General features: G+C 45.2%; 1 protein-coding gene across 8 annotated transcripts in view; it reads right to left on the bottom strand.

The window, feature by feature from the left end:
• The window catches only part of FRMPD4 (FERM and PDZ domain containing 4), a 404750-nt gene that overhangs the window by 107933 nt on the left and 278509 nt on the right, over positions 1-18308 (bottom strand). For all 8 annotated transcript variants that reach the window (XM_061627118.1, XM_061627112.1, XM_061627111.1 and 5 more), the window contains one exon: positions 6971-7131. In XM_061627118.1, coding sequence (XP_061483102.1) covers positions 6971-7131 — 161 coding nt within the window. The remainder of the gene's footprint in view (positions 1-6970; positions 7132-18308) is intronic.

The following is an 18308-nucleotide window of genomic DNA, read 5'->3' as shown; positions in this document are numbered from 1 at the left end:
GAGGCGCTATGGCTCATGTTCTGTTGTCCACTATTTGGACGATTTTTTTTTTACGGGGCGGGCACACACGAATGAGTGCAAGGATCTCATGGATCACTTTATGGAGCTGTCCAGGGAACTTGGAGTCCCACTGGCGGGGGGAAAAACTGAAGGCCCGTCCCCTATTATTACATTCCTAGGGATCGAAATAGATACGTTGGCCCAGTCCTGTAGGCTCCCTCTTGCCAAACTACAGTTGCTGCGAGAGAAGATAGCTCATATTCGGGTTTCCAGGGGGGTAACCCTGCACAACCTTCAGGAGCTGGTGGGTTCATTGAACTTTGCCTGCAGGGTGGTTGCGCCGGGGCATGCTTTCTTGAGACGAGTCTATGACGCTATGTCAGGTTTGTCCCGTCCTCATCATCATATCAAGCTTTCTGGTGCTCTCAAAGACGATCTGTCGGTCTGGGCTAAGTTCCTACAGGAGTTTAATGAAATTTCTTTTTGGAGGTGGGATCGCCTCCTGGAGGCTGAATTACAGGTGCACACCAACGCCTCAGGGGCATTTGGTTTCGGTGTCATTTTTAATGACTCTTGGAGCCATGGCAGCTGGCCGCAGACCTGGGTCCAGGAAGGCTGGATTAGAGATTTGACTCTCCTGGAATTTTTTCCAATAGTGGCAGCTGTGCATCTTTGGCCAGAAAAGTTGCGCGATTCCACAGTCCACTTTTGGTGCGACAACCTGTCCACAGTGCATGTTATTAACTCCTTGTCATCAAAGAACCCCCGAGTCATGCATCTGGTGCGGGCCTTTGTTCTGCAATGTCTCCAGTTTAACATTCTGTTTCTGGCATGCCACGTCCCGGGTATTGATAACAGTATCGCTGATGCTCTGTCACGGAACCAGATGGAGAGATTTCGCCACCTGGTGCCGTGGGCCAAGGCTCAGCCGGACGTGGTCCCAGCAGACCTATGGGAGATTGGCAGCTTGAAGCGGAGAGAGCGATAAGCCTGTCCATTGCGCCCGTACTATGGCCAGCTACCAAAGAGCAGGTAGGGAGCTATTGACTTTCAGGGCGGAAAGGGGATACATACAACAGTGGCCCATTCCAGTCGAGCACCTCATAGAGTTTTGTGTGGAAGGCAAGAGGAAGGGCCTTGCCGTCAAGACTATTAGAGGTAAGCTCTCTGGCCTATCCTTTTTGGCCAAGTCACGCAGTTTACAGGATTTTTCCAATGACTTCCGACTTCGTAAGATGTTGGAGGGCTGGGCGCGGGAACACCCCGCCGATCCAGATTCTCGCTCCCCTATGCACCCAGAGCTTTTATTAGGGCTCCTGATGCAACTGGAGCATTTATGTTCCTCATCTTTTGAGGTATTGCTGTTCCATGCGGCCGCACTAACACTATTCTTTGGAGCTTTTAGGATTAGTGAGGTGCTGGCGGGGTCTAAGACTGACATCTCTGCCCGTGCCTTTTTGCTGTCTGATTTTAGTTGGAAGGGGGGACAAGCGGCCCTACAGTTGCGATGGTCAAAGACTGACCAACGCAAGAGGGGACGTATGGTTCTGCTTTCCCCCTCACAGCTCCGCGAGATTTGCCCTGTAGCCGCATTAAAAAGTTTCCTGACGGCCCGGGGGCACCAGCCGGGCTACTTGTTTACACATAAGGATGGCCAACCCCTTTCTAGATTTCAGTTTTGGGCGGTTACTAGGACAGCCCTTGGTAACATGGGACTGGACCCCACTATTTTTGGGACACACTCTTTTTGCATTGGCGCGGCGTCTACGGCCGCCTGTTTGGGTTTTTCCCAAGACAGGTTACAGTCCCTGGGCAGATGGTGTTCTACGGCCTATAGGTCTTATATTCGACCTTTCGGAGGGGTTCCAAAAACCAGTTTGTGACTTGTTATTTGTCACTGTTATGAGTTTCCATTGTTTATTTTACAGGCCACTGGAAAGGAGACAAAAGAGTGTGCATCCTCCTCTGCGGCCATAGTATGGTCTTTTGGGCGGGCCGCAGGGCGGCGAAGTCGCGTTTTGGCACGCAGCTTGGGCTTAGCCAGTGGGCTACTGTACAATGGTTGGGCCGCCGTGGGATGCGTTGGGACGGGCTCCTTCCTATGCTTTTCCAGCTGGTAGTGGTCCGGGATGCACCACGTTTTTTGGTCATTCACCTGGGGGGAAATGACCTGGGCATGCTGAAGGGCACAGCCCTTATTGAGCAGGCGTCTGCTGACTGCCGGGCCATTAGGCAGAGGTGGCCGGGGGTGCACTTGATTTAGTCCGATATTCTCCCCCGTAGACACTGGAATTGTATGGGTGACCCTAGAGGGATAGATAGGACCCGCAAAAAAGTGAATAGGCAGCTCCGTCTTGCTCTGTTGGACTCTGGTGGTTTTGTTATTCACCACCCGGAGATAAGACGCAGTAGGGTTGAGCTATATTGGTCTGATGGAGTTCATATGTCCGATATAGGTAATGACATCCTTCTAGGAGACCTGCAGAGGGGTGTGAAGGACATCTTGTTTGGATGTGGGGTAAAGGGCGACTAAACCGAGGTTTGTCCCCTTTCTGTGGCGAGGAAGTGCGGGAAAGGTTAAAGGTGAAAGGCAGCTAGGTGACACCTTTAGGCACCTTTGGAGGTGATAGGCGGTTCTGGAGGCCTGCAGCTCCGGGTTATACGGCCCGAGGGCAGGATACGGGTCGCCTTTGGGGCCAACAAGTCTCATCCACTCGGAGTTTCAGGGCACCGGGGGGCGGTGACGCAGGTTGGCCTCCCTACGCACAATTGGAGTGTGGTCGGGGCAAGGGGTTGACAGATTGGCAACCCTTTGCCCGGCAGGGGTTTGGGTCGCCCTATAGCTGCAAGCAGGCTTTGCCTGACTCATCAGTTGAATCCCGCACTTATGTTCCCCTTTGCAGGTTCATTATCATAATATGAATTTGGTTTAATAAAGTGGCCCGTTATTTAACCCATCATATTGTGTCTGTGTCTTATTTCACCCCTGGGTCGCAACCAGCATTTCTTCAACATCTGACAATGGAAGGTCAGGCAGTGAGGTAAACACTGGTATGGGAACGTCTTCGCTGTGTGGCACAGGTTGCCTTGCTGAGTCCAAATCAGGATGCTCCCACTTATGTTTCTTGTAGCGATTGAAGCCTTTCACACTCACAACAAAAAAATCATCGTGATGGTTTTGCGGCTCTCGCCACACCATAGGCACACCAAAGTTTAAACGTTTCCTTTCTCCATTTTTCCACTGTCATAGGCACTCAACACAGGTTTTGCAAACCTTATGGGGAGCCCAAGACTTATCTTGATCTTATCTTAATCTCCAAGCTTCACTCCAAAATAAGCAAGATATGCTTGTTTTAGAATCATAGAATCAAAGAGTTGGAAGGGGCCTTGTAGGCCATCGAGTCCAACCCCCTGCTCACAGCAGGAAATCCACAGCTAGAGCATCTCCCGCAGATAGCTGTCCAGCCTCTGCTTGAAGACATCCAGCGAAGGGGATCCCACCACCTCCCTAGGCAGTCGGTTCCATTGCTGAACTGCCCTTACTGTCAAGAAGTTCCTTCTAATGTCCAACCTGAATCTACACTCCTGCCACTTAAAACCATTAGACCTAGTCCTACCCTCTGGGGCAGCAGAGAACAAATCTGTACCCTCCTCTATGTGACAGCCCTTCAGGTACTTAAAGAGTGCAATCATGTCACCCCTCAGCCTTCTCTTCACCAGACTGAACATGCCAAGTTCCTTCAACCTTTCCTCATAAGACTTGTTCTCCATACCAGCTATTATCCTCGTCGCCCTCTTCTGAACCCGCTCTAACTTGTCTATATCTTTCTTAAAATGAGGCACCCAGAACTGAACGCACTATTTCAGATGAGGCCTGACTAATGCAGAATATAGTGGGACTATTACTTCCCTCGACCTGGAAACTATAGCTCTGTTTATGCAGCCCAAAACCACGTTTGCCTTTTTTGCCGCAGCATCACACTGCTGGGTCATGTTCAACTTGCGATCCACTACAATTCCAAGGTCCTTCTCACACGCACTACTGCTAAGCCGGGTATTTCCCATCCTGTACCCGTGCATTTTGTTTTTGTGGCCTAAATGCAGAATCCTGCATTTGTCTTTATTGAATGTCATTTTATTAATTTCAGCCCAATTTTCTAGTCTATCCAGGTCCCTCTGGATTTTATTCCTGTCTTCCATTGTGTTAGCTATCCCTCCCAGTTTCGTATCATCCGCAAACTTCATAAGGCTTCCCTCCACCCCGTCATTGAAGTCATTGATAAAAATGTTGAAGAGTATCGGCCCCAGGACAGAACCCTGTGGCACTCCACTCGAAACCTCCTTCCAGTCCGAAGCAGAGCCACCGACGACCACTCTTTGAGTATGGTTTTCCAACCAGTTGTGAATCCACCTGACAGTATTTCCATCTAGTCCGCATTTGACCAGTTTGCTAATCAAAAGGTCGTTGGGGACTTTGTCAAATGCTTTGCTGAAATCTAGATAGATGACATCTACAGCATTTCCACCATCTACTAAGCTAGTGAGCTGATCAAAAAAAGATATGAGATTAGTTTGACAGGATTTTTTCTTGACAAACCCATGCTGGCTCCTACTAATCACAGCATTGTCATCTAGATAGTTGCCAATGGACTCTTTTATTATCTGTTCTAATATCTTTCCCAGTATTGAAGTCAGACTGACCGGCCTGTATTTCTCTGGATCTTCTTTTTTACCCTTTTTAAAGAGCGGGATGATGTTTGCCCGTCTCCAATCCTCCGGCACCTCTCCCGTTCTCCAGGATTTCTCAAAGATGATGGCAAGAGGTTCCGAGAGTACATCAGGAAGTTCCTTCAATACTCTGGGATGCAGTTCATCGGGCCCTGGAGATTTGAACTCATTTAGGTTAACTAGGTATTTCCTGACTATCTCCTTAACAATCTTGAACTGCAGTCCCGACCCGTTACTGAGATTGCTACCGATGCAAGGTTGCACACTGTTCCCTTTTTGGGAGAAAACGGAGGAAAAATAGGCGTTGAGCAGTTCTGCCTTTTCCTTGTTATCTGTCAACATTTTGCCATCCTCATTGAGCAGCAGTCCCACCGTTTTCTTGGTCTTTCTCTTGCTTTGAACATATCTGAAAAACCCCTTTTTGTTGTTCCTCGCTTCCCTCGCCAGCCTCAGCTCATTCTGCGTTTTAGCTTTCCTTACGCTATTCCTGCAAGCCTGAGCCGCTATTCGGTACTCTTCCTTGGTGATGCGTCCTTCCTTCCATTCTTTATACATGCTCTTTTTTATTTTTACCTCCTCCACCAGTCTTCCGTGTAGCCACATTGGCTTTTTCTGATGTCTTCCGTTTTTCTTCTTCTTTGGAATTGTTTAAGATTGCGCTTTTTGTAATACGTTCTTCATGAACTCCCACGCTTCTTGGGCTCCTTTTTTCTTTAGTCTATCTAGCCACGGGATCCTACCCATCATTTCCCTGAGCTTGCTAAAATCGGCTTTCCTGAAATCCAAGGTCCATATTTGACTATATTCTTCTTTGGCTTTCCCCAGAATCACGAATTCCAGCATTACGTGGTCACTTTCCCCCAAGGTACCGACCACTTTAATTCCCGTGACCAATTCGTCCCTGTTAGTTAAGATCAGGTCCAGGATTGCCGATCCCCTTGTTCCTTCTTCTACTTTTTGAAAGAGGAAATTATCAGCAAGGCCCATCAGGAATTTGTTGGAGGCTTTGTGCTTCGCAGAGTTTGTCTCCCAGCGGATATCCGGGTAGTTGAAGTCCCCCATCACTACTACTTCTTGCCTCCTTGAGATTTCAGAGATTTGTTTGAGAAAGGCCTCATCTACCTCCTCTTCTTGGCCAGGGGGTCTGTAGTAGACACCTACTACCATGCCGGTTTTATTTGTTTCTCCATTTATTTTTACCCAAATGGTCTCTACCGGACCACTTTGTTCGCTCTCTTGGATTTCCATAGAGGTGTATTTGTCTTTGACGTATAACGCTACTCTCCCTCCTTTTCTGTTGCTTCTGTTCTTTCTTACAAAGTCAGTGATGTTTTTTCTTTGTTTTTGCAGAGTGTATTTGCCACAAATGTAGCAGAATGCATTAGGATTGTTTAAGCAGCCTCTTCGTGACGAACTCATATTCCTCTTCAAAAAATAAATAAAATAAATAAATAAAATAAATAAAAATAAACAATATGATATTATATGCGATGGATAAACTTGCAAAACAATGTTGAAGAGTAAAAAGACAGACCAAACCCTGCTGCATATGTCAGCAGCTACAGGTCGTATTGGAGTACAATTGTCATTTGAGGGGTATCCATTATCTCAAAAACTAGAGCCAATTTGGCAAAACTAATGTCATTTTTGGATTTAGCACCCCCAAAATACCCTAAAGTCATTCAAACATCCTTGGCAACTAAAAAAAAATTTTTTGTTGTTGGGCTGTTTCTGCCATCTGCTAATTCATTACCAGCAGGGAAAAAGCCGATGTAGTCACCAATATATGCTTTAATACAGAGGTTCCCAAACTGTGGTCTGTCGACCACCAGAGGCACATGTTACCAAATTTTTCCAAGCTACATAGGAAGTGGATTGGACTGTGAAAGACCAACCCAAATTGTATTTGAATTTTGACAAATTTGTAGGGCAATACAATATCTCAGACAGGAGGTCAGGTCTCCTGCTCCCCTGGTGCATTCACTAGAGCTGTCCAATTTCCCTGCTTTTTAAAGTCTGATAGAAATATCTTTTGGCTATAGGTACTTTCTTAAACCGCAAGGTTTTTTTTTTTACCTATTAGTGAATATTTATTATGGTTTACAGTATCAGGGCTTATAGTAGAAAGTAGAAGTGTTTAAATGATAAAAACCTGTATAAAGAGAATGCAAATCAGTTAATAATAATAATAATCACATTCACTCTCCTGTCAGATCATAAAGTTATAACAACTCAGACATACCTGGTGTTACAGAGCGCACCACCACAGGTTTTTCACTGCCAGCCACAAAACCAAATCCCAACACTGGATCTCTCCTCATTTCCACTTTCCGAGGGGCTGGAGGTGTAATTTGGCAGCTGTCTATTCGTGGGTCATCAAAAGGGGCATACTGTGTCATGTGACTAAGGGGGAAAAAACATTTAAAGATATGAGTTTGTTATCCGTTAAGGGTAATCAACATAGGTGACAAAGCGACATGGTGATAAACTGAGGACAGATTTATATTATTCTAAAATTCATCATCTTATGTTGGAAAAATGAGAAATATAACCTCATTTACATAAAGCACTACAAGTACTTTGCAGTAAATCAGCAGAACTCTGTGCCTTGATGTTTACACAATATATGCAGGCCCAGTCAAAGTGCTCCAGTGATGTGATTGGCTTTATTATAATAATCCTGTATATCCAGTTAATATGTACCTGAAGTACTTGCTTTGTCCCCTATTTATTGTTATTAGACTGTACACCTTTATGGTAGGGACTTGTACCCTTGTATTTTCTGTACCGCGCCATGTTCATTGATGGTGCTATATACTACTACAACAACAACAACAACATGCTTTTATTGTAGCAGCAAAGTTATACTGCAATTAGAGGCAGACACATCAGTATAAACACTTCTTAACTGATACATAACACACAACTGGACCAAGAGATAGGGTATTGGTAAATCTGGATATAAATTCAAATGTTGTCTCCTAAACCAGGGTTTGGAGGCTGTGGTGGACTGGATGAAGATGAATGGATTCAAACTGAATCCTAACAAGATGGAGAAGTTGTCGGTGAGGAATGCTGAGATCCTGGATGGGGTTAATTTAATTGTGATACATTGAACATAGGAAGTTGCCTTACATCAGTTCAGACCATTAGTGGTGGTATCTCCATTTAACCAGGAGATTCTAGGATCTGATTCACACAATCAGCTTTTGGGGATTTGCTCTGTTCACATTACTATTTGCTTATACCGTCTATACTATTAGTCAACAAATTTATGCTGTAAAAAAGAAACTGAACTGAGAAAGATGGAGATTGAGAGTTATTTTTTTCACCTCATAAAAATGCATCAGTGAATCCTACTGCAGAGTCTACTGAAATGCAGGTTGCAAGATAAAACAAGGTCAGAGAACTCAAAACATACAGTAAATTAATTGATGTTGAATGGGTCTGTACTAAATTAGAATAAACAATTCTTGCTAGTTGTGTCTGTGGGCTCATCCACATGGCGATTTACTGTGTGTTTGGTGCTACTTGCATCCCCTTTTAATTCACATGGTTTATATGATGTTGCAGGCAAGCAGAAGCTATCACACAGTTTCCCCCTTTAAATCTGTATTAACACATTGGACTCTCCATTGTGGAGTCCCTCAGGGGTCGGTCTTGTCCCCCATGCTTTTTAACATCTACATGCAGCCTCTGGGTGCGGTCATCAGGAGTTTTGGTGTGCGTTGCCATCAGTACGCTGATGACACGCAACTCTACTTCTCCTTTTCACCTTCTTCAGATGAGGCTGTTGATGTGCTGAACCGTTGCCTGACCGCGATAATGGACTGGATGAGAGCTAATAAACTGAAACTCAATCCAGACAAGACTGAGACACTGTTGGTTCGTAGTTTGGGGGTCCTTTTTGACCCTTCCTTGTCGCTTGAGGCTCAAGTGGCCTCGGTGGCGCGGAATGAGTTTTACCATCTTCGCTTAGTAGCCCAACTATGCCCCTATCTGGACAGTGACGATCTCACCTCTGTTGTTCACGCTCTGGTAACTTCTAGATTGGACTACTGTAATGCGCTCTACGTAGGGCTGCCCTTGAAGACCGTTTGGAAACTTCAGCTAGTGCAAAACGCGGCAGCCAGGTTGTTGACGGGGACCCATTGGTCCGCGCATATAACACCTGTCCTGGCCCGCTTGCACTGGCTACCTATTTGTTTCCGAGCCAGATTCAAGGTGCTGGTTTTGACCTATAAAGCCTTACACGGTGTGGGACCGCAATATCTGATGGAACGCCTCTCCCGCTATGAACCTACCCGTTCACTTCGTTCAGTATCTAAGGCCCTCCTCCGGGTACCAACCCATCAGGATGCCCGGAGGATTGTTATTAGATCCAGGGCCTTTTCTGTGGTGGCCCCCGAACTATGGAACAGCTTACCTGAGGAGATACGCCTGGCGCCTACGGTACTTTCTTTTAGGCGCCAGGTTAAGACCTGGTTATACTCCCAGGCATTTTAACGTTCATGTTTTATATTCAATGTTTTTTACTCTACCTTGTTGTGACCTTGTATGTTTTATTGTAAATTTGTATTTTAACTCTGCTGTTCACCGCCCAGAGAGCTATTCGCTATGGGCGGTCTATAAATAAAATAAAATAAATAAATAAATAATAAACACAATCTGCTGATAATACGAAAAGGAGAGGAAAAACTGTCTCAGCTGCACCATGTTCCTCCTTGTAGGTGCTTTGCTGCGATGTTTTTTAGTGGGTGGGTGAATTGTCACTTTCAGCTGTTCCCCTTTCTCTGCCCACTAACTCTCCCGTGATTTCCATTTTGTTTCCAGCAGCTTAACCAGCGACTTCAGACTGACTGCTCTGTCTACCCCATAGGAGTTTGCTGCAGCCCTCCTTTCTTTCCCCCCTTTCTCCCCCAGTAAACTTCCTTCCTTCACTCCTTGTAACCAGCAATGGGCTCCATTTCCACAGCATCTAATCAGAATTGCCATTGTATTGCATCCTGCCGGAGGTGCACGTCTACACTTTCCCAGGTGAAGAATCCGGCTTTCTCCCCAGCCTTTTCCCTGGGATGTTTTCATCACACCTGCTGCTCGCAAAAGCTGCCTCAGCCACTGTCTACTTTGCCTTTCACTCACTCCTCCCCCTGTCCGCCTTTCACTCAGGCTTGGTTTGTGGAGAAGGGGAGGGAGATCTAGTCATTTCATTGTTTCTTGTCAACTGCACACCGAGGCGCTCTCCCCGCTTCAGCCCTGAAGCCCAAACAGTCATGAGGATTAAAACTGAGAGAATGGTTGCCTTCTATCGATACTGTGGAGGGAATAAACATGTAAAATTGGGAGCAGGGCCACAAGGAAACAGCAACATTAATCCTTTCCAGAGGAATGCCTATTTGTGTGAATGGAAAACAATGGATTGGAAGGTACCATTGAGCAAGAATTGTGGACCTTGAAAATATATTATGATGGTAAAAGCTTTGTCTTTAGTACGAAGTTAGGCTTCCATGTGGATAAGCCTTGTGTCAGGTTTCATTCTGGGGGAATGACAGCAATACACTTGCATACATCCAGTGTAGGCCTACCTTCAAGTGATGTCCTTGAGTTTTTCTCCATCATTAAGAATAAAGCACTGATGTGTTTAATTCATCATGAAAACCACAGTCAAAAACAACAAAACTGATATGTGTTTGTGTGTATATATCTATATCTCAGTATATTAAAGGTCTAGACCAGGTATGGGGAACCTTTGGTCATCTAGATCTTGCTGAACTGCAACTCCCATAATCAGGAGTGCAGCAAGGGAGGAAAGGGTTAAATCTCTTCCCCATGCCTGCCCTGACCCTGAAATGTCAATTGTAGTTTGGCCTTTAGATTGCTATAATGAAAATTCTAAATACTTATAATAAAATAATTTTCTGTTGTTTATACATCTCAACTTCTGTTCACAGCTTTATTAACTGCACAGACAAATGCCAATAATAAATATATCTTATATATTTAACAGCATTTGTATATCCCTGAGCTTAAAAACCTTTGTAGACATTCCCTCGGCAAACTAGTAAGACAGGCCAGTATCTCCATACTATGAGTTGTTTTAATGGATTCTGATTATATTTTGGGATTTATGCATTGCCTTATTATGGATTTAAGTTTTAACTATTGAGATATTGGAGGCTAATTGTTTATGATTTTATGTACTGCAGTATTTTTGTTGTTTGATGTAAACTAGCTTGAAAATATAAAAAATTGGCATTGAAGAGATAGATTCATTGGTAAACACAGACTTGAACTTGCTGTTTCTGTCTGTGTATATGTACATGCATGTAAGTATGCATATATGTGTGACTCATGCTCTTGCCCTCTATGCAACTGCTGTTTCCAGTTTGTGATGCAAAAGGAAAAGTCCAATGACATGCAAGTACTGTAGGTGAGCACAGCCATGCATGCAAAGAGGCTTCCTGGACTGTGACTGTGTAAATGGCTTGGCTATCCTACCCTGTGAAATACCAGGTAAGTACTGTGGGCAATATTGCTGTTTAGGACTCCAGATGTCACTTGTGTGTACATAACTTCTTTCCCCTCCAGCCAGTTAACCCCCCATCTCTCTCTCTTCTTTTATTCTTTCCCCTAACAATTACTTCTAAATAATTTAACTAGAAGTAATATGACATTTGAATTTTCACATTTACATTTTGGGTAATCATAGCTCTATAAGGAAGAGTTGCAACTTTCTAATGAAACAAAAAAAGAAAGAAAGAAAAGGAATCAGATAATTCATGTTATTTCAGGTTCTGGGTTGATGGTTTTTACCAGAACCAACTTTTAAGAGCAAAAACAGTAATAAGGATATGCTATCTAACTATTATTCACTAAAATTGTGTAGTCTTCTCTTCCAACCTTTCTCAAAGTCAAAAGTAAATGTTATTATATTCTATTTGGCAGAGAGCCAAGAGTCAAATCTGGGAATATCCTAAACAGACTGCATCAAATTTGGTGATGGACTGAAACAATATTTTGAGAATTATTTTCCACTGGAGTAGAGTCTCCTGTACTGGGCAAACATTTGAACAGTCAAAACCAGGAAGACTGAAGTTTTGAATGACTTAAATGAATAATGTCAAAGATTGCCCCCCACAGGTTCCTTGACCTCAGCACCCCAAGGGGGTTCTTTGCTTCTATGAACAGCCCCAATTCCTTCAGGTCACTGCTTACCGGGCAAACTCTTACCTTCCCAGGATTAGTTATACCCAAATACCAATCCTGGAAGGGGTACACTGCCACCACTCCTTTATTAGCTTCCACTCTGAATAAGGGGAATTCAGAGCACTAGATCCTAGAGCAGATCTACTGTTACACCCTCTGCTCTAGGGCATTAACCCACACTAATCGATGGTAGTCAGTAGCGTCCAGTGATCAAGGACTGAATTTAGAGTCATAGCTCCCAAGCAATACACACCATTAATAAAAGCATAGTTTATTTAAAAGAAAAGAAAGGTATATACAAAAAGAGAGCAGCATATATTTCCTTTAAAGCTGATTGCCCTCAACTGGGCTAAACAAGAGATACATTAGCATGATAGTGTGAGAGATTCAAACAGACAATCAATACAACAAACCTAGCCAAACCTATCTGTACTCACTTCAGTAAACGCCTGGCTCCCAATAGCGTATTGTCAGGCAGGTCAAAGTAGTTGGAATAAGGGAACGGGAACAAGTAACTGAAGGATCCCCCTTCATTTTTATGGGGTTTAGCTAGCAACAGCGAGGGGGCCAACAAGCCATCCTAGGCGCCCCTTCCGTGATCACCTCCTTTGAAGATAAGGGGGGGCTAGACGGTCCCACCCAGCGGTCCTGATCTGCAATACCCACTCTCCCTGACTTTGATCTCAGGAAGGAGATAAGAGATAACAGATAAGGTTCAGTTGTATCTTCTTGACATTAGCAAATTGCCTGTCTGGCACTAAAGCCTTGGACTTCTCCAGCAGAGTATCCCAGGGATCAACAAAGCTCCCAGAATTCCCTCTGGCTGAACCATTTTAGCTTGACCAACTTTAGCTCAAAGTTAGCTATTCTTGACAAATAAAATATAATAATTTAATTCTGATTAGATTATTTATTTGATTTATATCCTGCTCTGCCTCCCGGCAGGAGCCCAAGGCAGCAAACAAAAGCACTAAAAACACTTTAAAACATCATAAAAACAGACTTTGAAAATGGAAATGAACTGCCTTCAAGTCGATCCTGACTTATGGTGACCCTATGAATAGGGTTTTCATGGTAAGAGGTATTCAGAGGGGGCTTACCATTGCCTCCCTCTGAGGCTAGTCCTTCCCAGCTGGCTAGGGCCTGCTCAGCTTGACACAGCTGCACAAGCCAGCCCCGTCCTTGTCCGCAACTGCCAGCTGGGGGGCAACTGGGCTCCTTGGGACTGTGCAGCTTGCCCACAGCTGCACAGGTGGCAGGGTGCGTAACCCCTGAGCCACTCACTGTGGGGTGATCTTTAGCTGGCCCTTGACACCCAGGAGACACGAGCGGGGATTTGAACTCACAAACTCTGGACTCCCAGCCAGGCTCTCCTCCCCACTGTGCTGCACCAGCTGATTTAAAAATAAATTAAAACAAAACGTCTTTAAAAACATTTTTTTAAAAGCATTGAAGACATCTTTAAAAAAGAAAAAAAGGTTAAAAACATAGTTTTTTAAGAAAGGTGTAAAAAACATATTAAAAAGCAGTTCCAACACAGAAGCAGACTGGGATAAGGACTCAACTTAAAAGGCTTGTTGAAAGAGGAAGGTCTTCAATAGGTGTCAAAAAGATAACAGAGATGTCTAATATTTAAGGGGAGAGAATTTCACAGGGTAGGTGCTGCCACACTAAAGGTCCATTTCCTATGTTGTGTAGAATGGATCTCCTGATAAGCTGGTATCTGCAGGAGGCCCCCACCTGCAGAGTGCAGTGATTGACTGGGTATATAAGGGGTAAGACGGTCTTTCAGGTATCCTGGTCCCAAGCTGTATAGGGCTTTGTACACCAAAACTAGAACCTTGGACTTGGCCCAGTAGCAAATAGGCAGCCAGTGCAGTTCTTTCAGCAGCAGGGTGACATGTTGGCGATACCCTGCTCCAGTGAGCAGTCTCGCTGCCGCATTTTGCATCAGCTGCAGCTTCTGGACCAACCTCAAGGGCAGCCTCATATAGAGTGTATTACAGTAATCCAGCCTGTATCAGTGCATGGACAACAATGGTCATGCTATCCCAGTCCAGAAACAGCCACAGCTGTCTTACCAGCTGAAGCTGGTAAAAGGCACTCCTAGCCACGGAGGTCACGTGGGCCTCTAGCAACGAAGATGGATCCAGGAGCACCCCCAGACTACAGACCTGCTCTTTCAGAGGGAGTAGGGCCCCATCCAAAGCAGGCAACTGACCAATTATCTGAACTCGGGAACCACCAATCCACAGCACCTCGGTCTTGCTAGGATTCAGACTCAGGCCCTCATCTAGCCCAACACTGAGTCCAGACAGCAGTCCAGGGTTGCAGGGACTCTCCCGATTCAGATGTTACATAGAAATAGAACTGGGTATCGTCAGCATACTGCTGATACCTCGCCCCAAAGCTCCTTATGACTGCTCCCAAGGTCTTCATATAGATGTTTAACAGCATGGGGAACAAGATGGTACCCTGAGGCACCCCACAGCACAACTGCCAGGGGGCCGAAATACAATCACACAATGCTATTCTCTGAAGATGACCTTGGAGATAGGATTGGAACTACAGTAGGGCCCCACTCATACAGCAGGTTACGTTCCGGACCCCCACTGTAAAGTGAAAACCACTGTAAAGCAGAACGCATTGAAGATAATGGCGCGCGACGAGCAAAAACTGCCATAAAAGCGGAACAAGCGCCGTAGGAGTGGGGCCTTTCTGCAATTGACAACGGGTGTATTAGCGGAATGCTGTAAAGCGGAACCCTGTTGTACTGTAAAACAGTGCCTCCAATACCCAGCTCACCAAGTTGGCCCAGAAGGATACCATGGTCAATGGTATCAAAAGTCGCTGAGAGATCAAGTAAGAGTAAGAGGGTTGCTCTCCCCTTGTCCTTCTCCCGATAAAGGTCATCCATCAGGGCGACCAAGGCCAATTCAGTCCCATAACCAGGCCTGAACCCAGACTGGAAAGGGTCAAGATAATCTGTTTCATCCAAGAGTACTTGCAATTGCTGTGCCACAACCCTGTTAATCACCTGCCCTAAAAGGGGGGTATTTGCGACCGGTCGGTAATTGTCCCAGACCAATGGGTCTAGGGTGGGCATTTTCAGGAGTGGTCGGATCACTGCCTCTTTCAGGGTGGCTGGAACCACTCCCTCCTGCAATGATGTGTTGACCACATCCTGGATCCACTTGATCAAACCCCCTCGGCAGGCTTTAATAAGTCAAGAAGGGCAAGGGTCGAGAGGACACGTTGCTGGCTGCATCATCGCAAGCACCTTGTCCACGTCATCAGGCCGTATCAACTGAAACCGTTCCCAAGAAGTTGCAGCAGATGTTGCACTGGACACCTCATTGGGGGCTACAGTAGATGTGGATGGGGCATCAAGACTGCTACAGAGGCGAGCAACTTTACCCTCAGAGTGCCTTGCAAACAATTCACAGTGGGCCTCCAAAGGGTCTAAGACTCCATTTCTTGGAGTTGATGTCAACAGACCCCTGACAACATGGAAAAGCTCCACTGGACGGCTACTTGAGGATGCGATGGAGGCAGAGAAGTGGGCCTTCTTCACTGCCCTCACCACCACACAGTAGGCACGTTTATGATTTACTCGTGCCCAATCAGCCTCACTTGTGCTCTAGCCATTGTCCAGCCTGTTTCATTGCCCTTAGCTCACTGGTGTACCAAGGTGTAAACCAGGCTCCACAATGCCAGAGAGGGTGCTCAGGGGGCAACAGGGTCACCTGCTCTATCTACTGGAAACTTCCCCAGGGCATTCAGGAATCCAGTGGATTCCCTTAGTCTCTGGTGTGGACCATCTTAATCTGTCCACTATCTCTGCAGGGAAGGATCGGAGCCATAAGTCTAAACTTCACCAGGAAGTGGTCTGACCATGACAATGGAGTGACATCCACCCCCCATCTCCAGACCACCCTTTCCTCCATCTAGAGCAAAAAAACAAGTCAAGGGTGTGCCCTGCCCTATGTATCGGGCTGTGACAACTTGAGACAGACCCATGGTTGTCATGGAGGCCATGAAGTCCCGAGCCGGAACACTAGAGGCAGCCTCAGCATGGACATTGAAATCACTCAAGACTATTGTTCTGGGCTCCTCCAATACCACAGCTGAGATGGCCTCCGCCACCTCAGCCAGAGAAGCTGCAGGGCAGCAGGGTGAACGGTACACTAGCAGCAACCCTAGTTTCCTGTCTCCCTGGCCGGACACCAGGTGCAGGCCCTCACAGCCAGCTCCAAGACAGAGTGGTTTCCTGGTAACAGAGATGGAAGTTCTGTAGACCACAGCAACTCCTCCTCCTTGTCCCTGCAGCCTGTGCTGGTGTTGCACCAAGTATCCAGGTGGGCAAAGCTGGGTCAGATCAGCTCCTCCCAACTCACTCACCCAGGTCTCGGTAATGCACACCAAATCGGTACCTTCATCCACGATCAAATAATGGATGAGTGTGGCCATGTAACAGTAACTGTAATTTATTACTTTTAAAAAGTAATCTTCCAAGCTCTGCATTTAAAGCAAACTTATACCATTTTAACAGCCATGGCTTCCTCCAAAGAATCCTGGGAACTGTAGCTTGTTAAGGGTGCTGGGAACTGTGGCAGATGGAGTTTTGCAAAATGTAAGGTTTTGCCCAGCTATTGGAGACAAAGGGAAATCCCTCCTTGCCTACTTTGCTCTAGCTCACAACCCATGAGGTTGGACATGATACATACCCAAGTAGGCAAGCAGGGCTTTTCCTTTGTCTTCAATAGCTGGGAAAAACACCTTACTATACCTGTTGAGGATGCTTCTGGCAAGTGAGCCAAGGACAGTGAAGACAAGACTATGTATTAGCAGTGGTTTCTGCTCTCAGTTTTCCGTTGCCATAATGCCTGGTGTTAGTATCACTTTATTCACACATCGTGATAGCCAAACCTAAAAACAAGTCACCAATAGTGCTATCCCACTGCTACCTGGACAATAAAAAAGGCCAACTGCAAAATGGAATGTGGGAAGAGGTGTCAAGGGATCTTGAATTTCTCCAAGCAATGATTTATACCTAGAGAGTAGGAGCTTAGTTCATTTTGCCTCTACATTCCCATATCTTTTCTGTGATGTATACTGTTCAGACACAACATGCCCAATACAACACATTCCTCTTTGGTTCAATATGATTTTGCTTGCTTATTTTTGAAGATCACTGTGAAATTATCCTTGCATACTTTGGTCACATTCTGCTTGGTCCTTCCTGCTAACATTTTCTCTTTTCCCCTTTTGCTTTTCAAACAAAGGTTATATTCTTGTGTGTTATTACATAAGTGAAAATTATGAATGGCATAATTCAGCTGAATGGCAAGGTTTGAGATTTTCTTTCTGGACATGGCACAGCCCACCATCACTTTGAGAAAATGTTGGTTCCTAAATCTGTAGTTCAGATGACTGAGTGGATGTGTGTTCAAGTGCAGACTAGATGCACATTAAACTCAGAAGTGGTTTATGCAGACACAGCCAAATGTGCCTTTGAGAGTGCTTCTGGACGACCTGTTCATTGAGCATTCATCCCGATTTGTTCGCTGGGAGGTTAAATAATGCTGCACCAAAGCAAGTGTTATCCTACACTTTCCAGTGCATTTTCTTATGGGTTTGTTGTGCAAGATCTCCCAAGCAACAATAACTGTGCAACCAGAATTTGCCAGTATGTGATGTGCCCTTAGCCCCTAGTCACATCCATTTTTTAAATCATGGGCTGAAACATCATCCACCTTCGATTTTGGTGTTCTCAGTTTGCGTCAGCTGCTTTTGCTTCCTCCCTAAATTTTTCTGTCCATTTCAACAACGCCAAATGTAATCTTCAGGTGAAATGAAAACTGTCCTAGCCATGCTGAAAGCACTTGATTTGCTTTCTAAATCATGATGCATTCTTCCCCTGTGGGGGGGGGGTTGGAGGAGCAGGGCAAAGAGAGAAACAGAAGGTACAACAATTAATCCTTTCTGTCAGAATAAGAGTGTGCAGCAATGTTTTGATCAGACTCTCAGAGTCACAAAGTGAAGGAGTATTTGTGATTCATAGCAGGCAAACTCTCTGCAGCAAAATTAGCTATTCATCTCCATTCTTAAAGCAGCAAAACAGGTTGCTGCTGAACTGTGGTCCTCTATAGACTGTTACATCATTCGGAATACTGTACTCAGTGAACAGGCACCCAGCAGTGATTAGTTGCCAATAATCAGTACTACTGAGTGTTCGAAAAGAAAAGAAAGGATCCCATTATAAAATGCTGAATAAAAGAACCATCCTAATAGATGCAAGTATTTCTATTTTTATGATTGAAGAGTTATTTGTTTATGGAATAAAACACAAGGCTCAGAAGAATTTTCAAAAC

This window comes from Rhineura floridana, chromosome 5 (assembly GCF_030035675.1).
Source record: "Rhineura floridana isolate rRhiFlo1 chromosome 5, rRhiFlo1.hap2, whole genome shotgun sequence".
In the NCBI taxonomy this organism is placed as follows: domain Eukaryota; kingdom Metazoa; phylum Chordata; class Lepidosauria; order Squamata; family Rhineuridae; genus Rhineura; species Rhineura floridana.
This window is presented reverse-complemented; position numbering and strand designations above follow the sequence as displayed.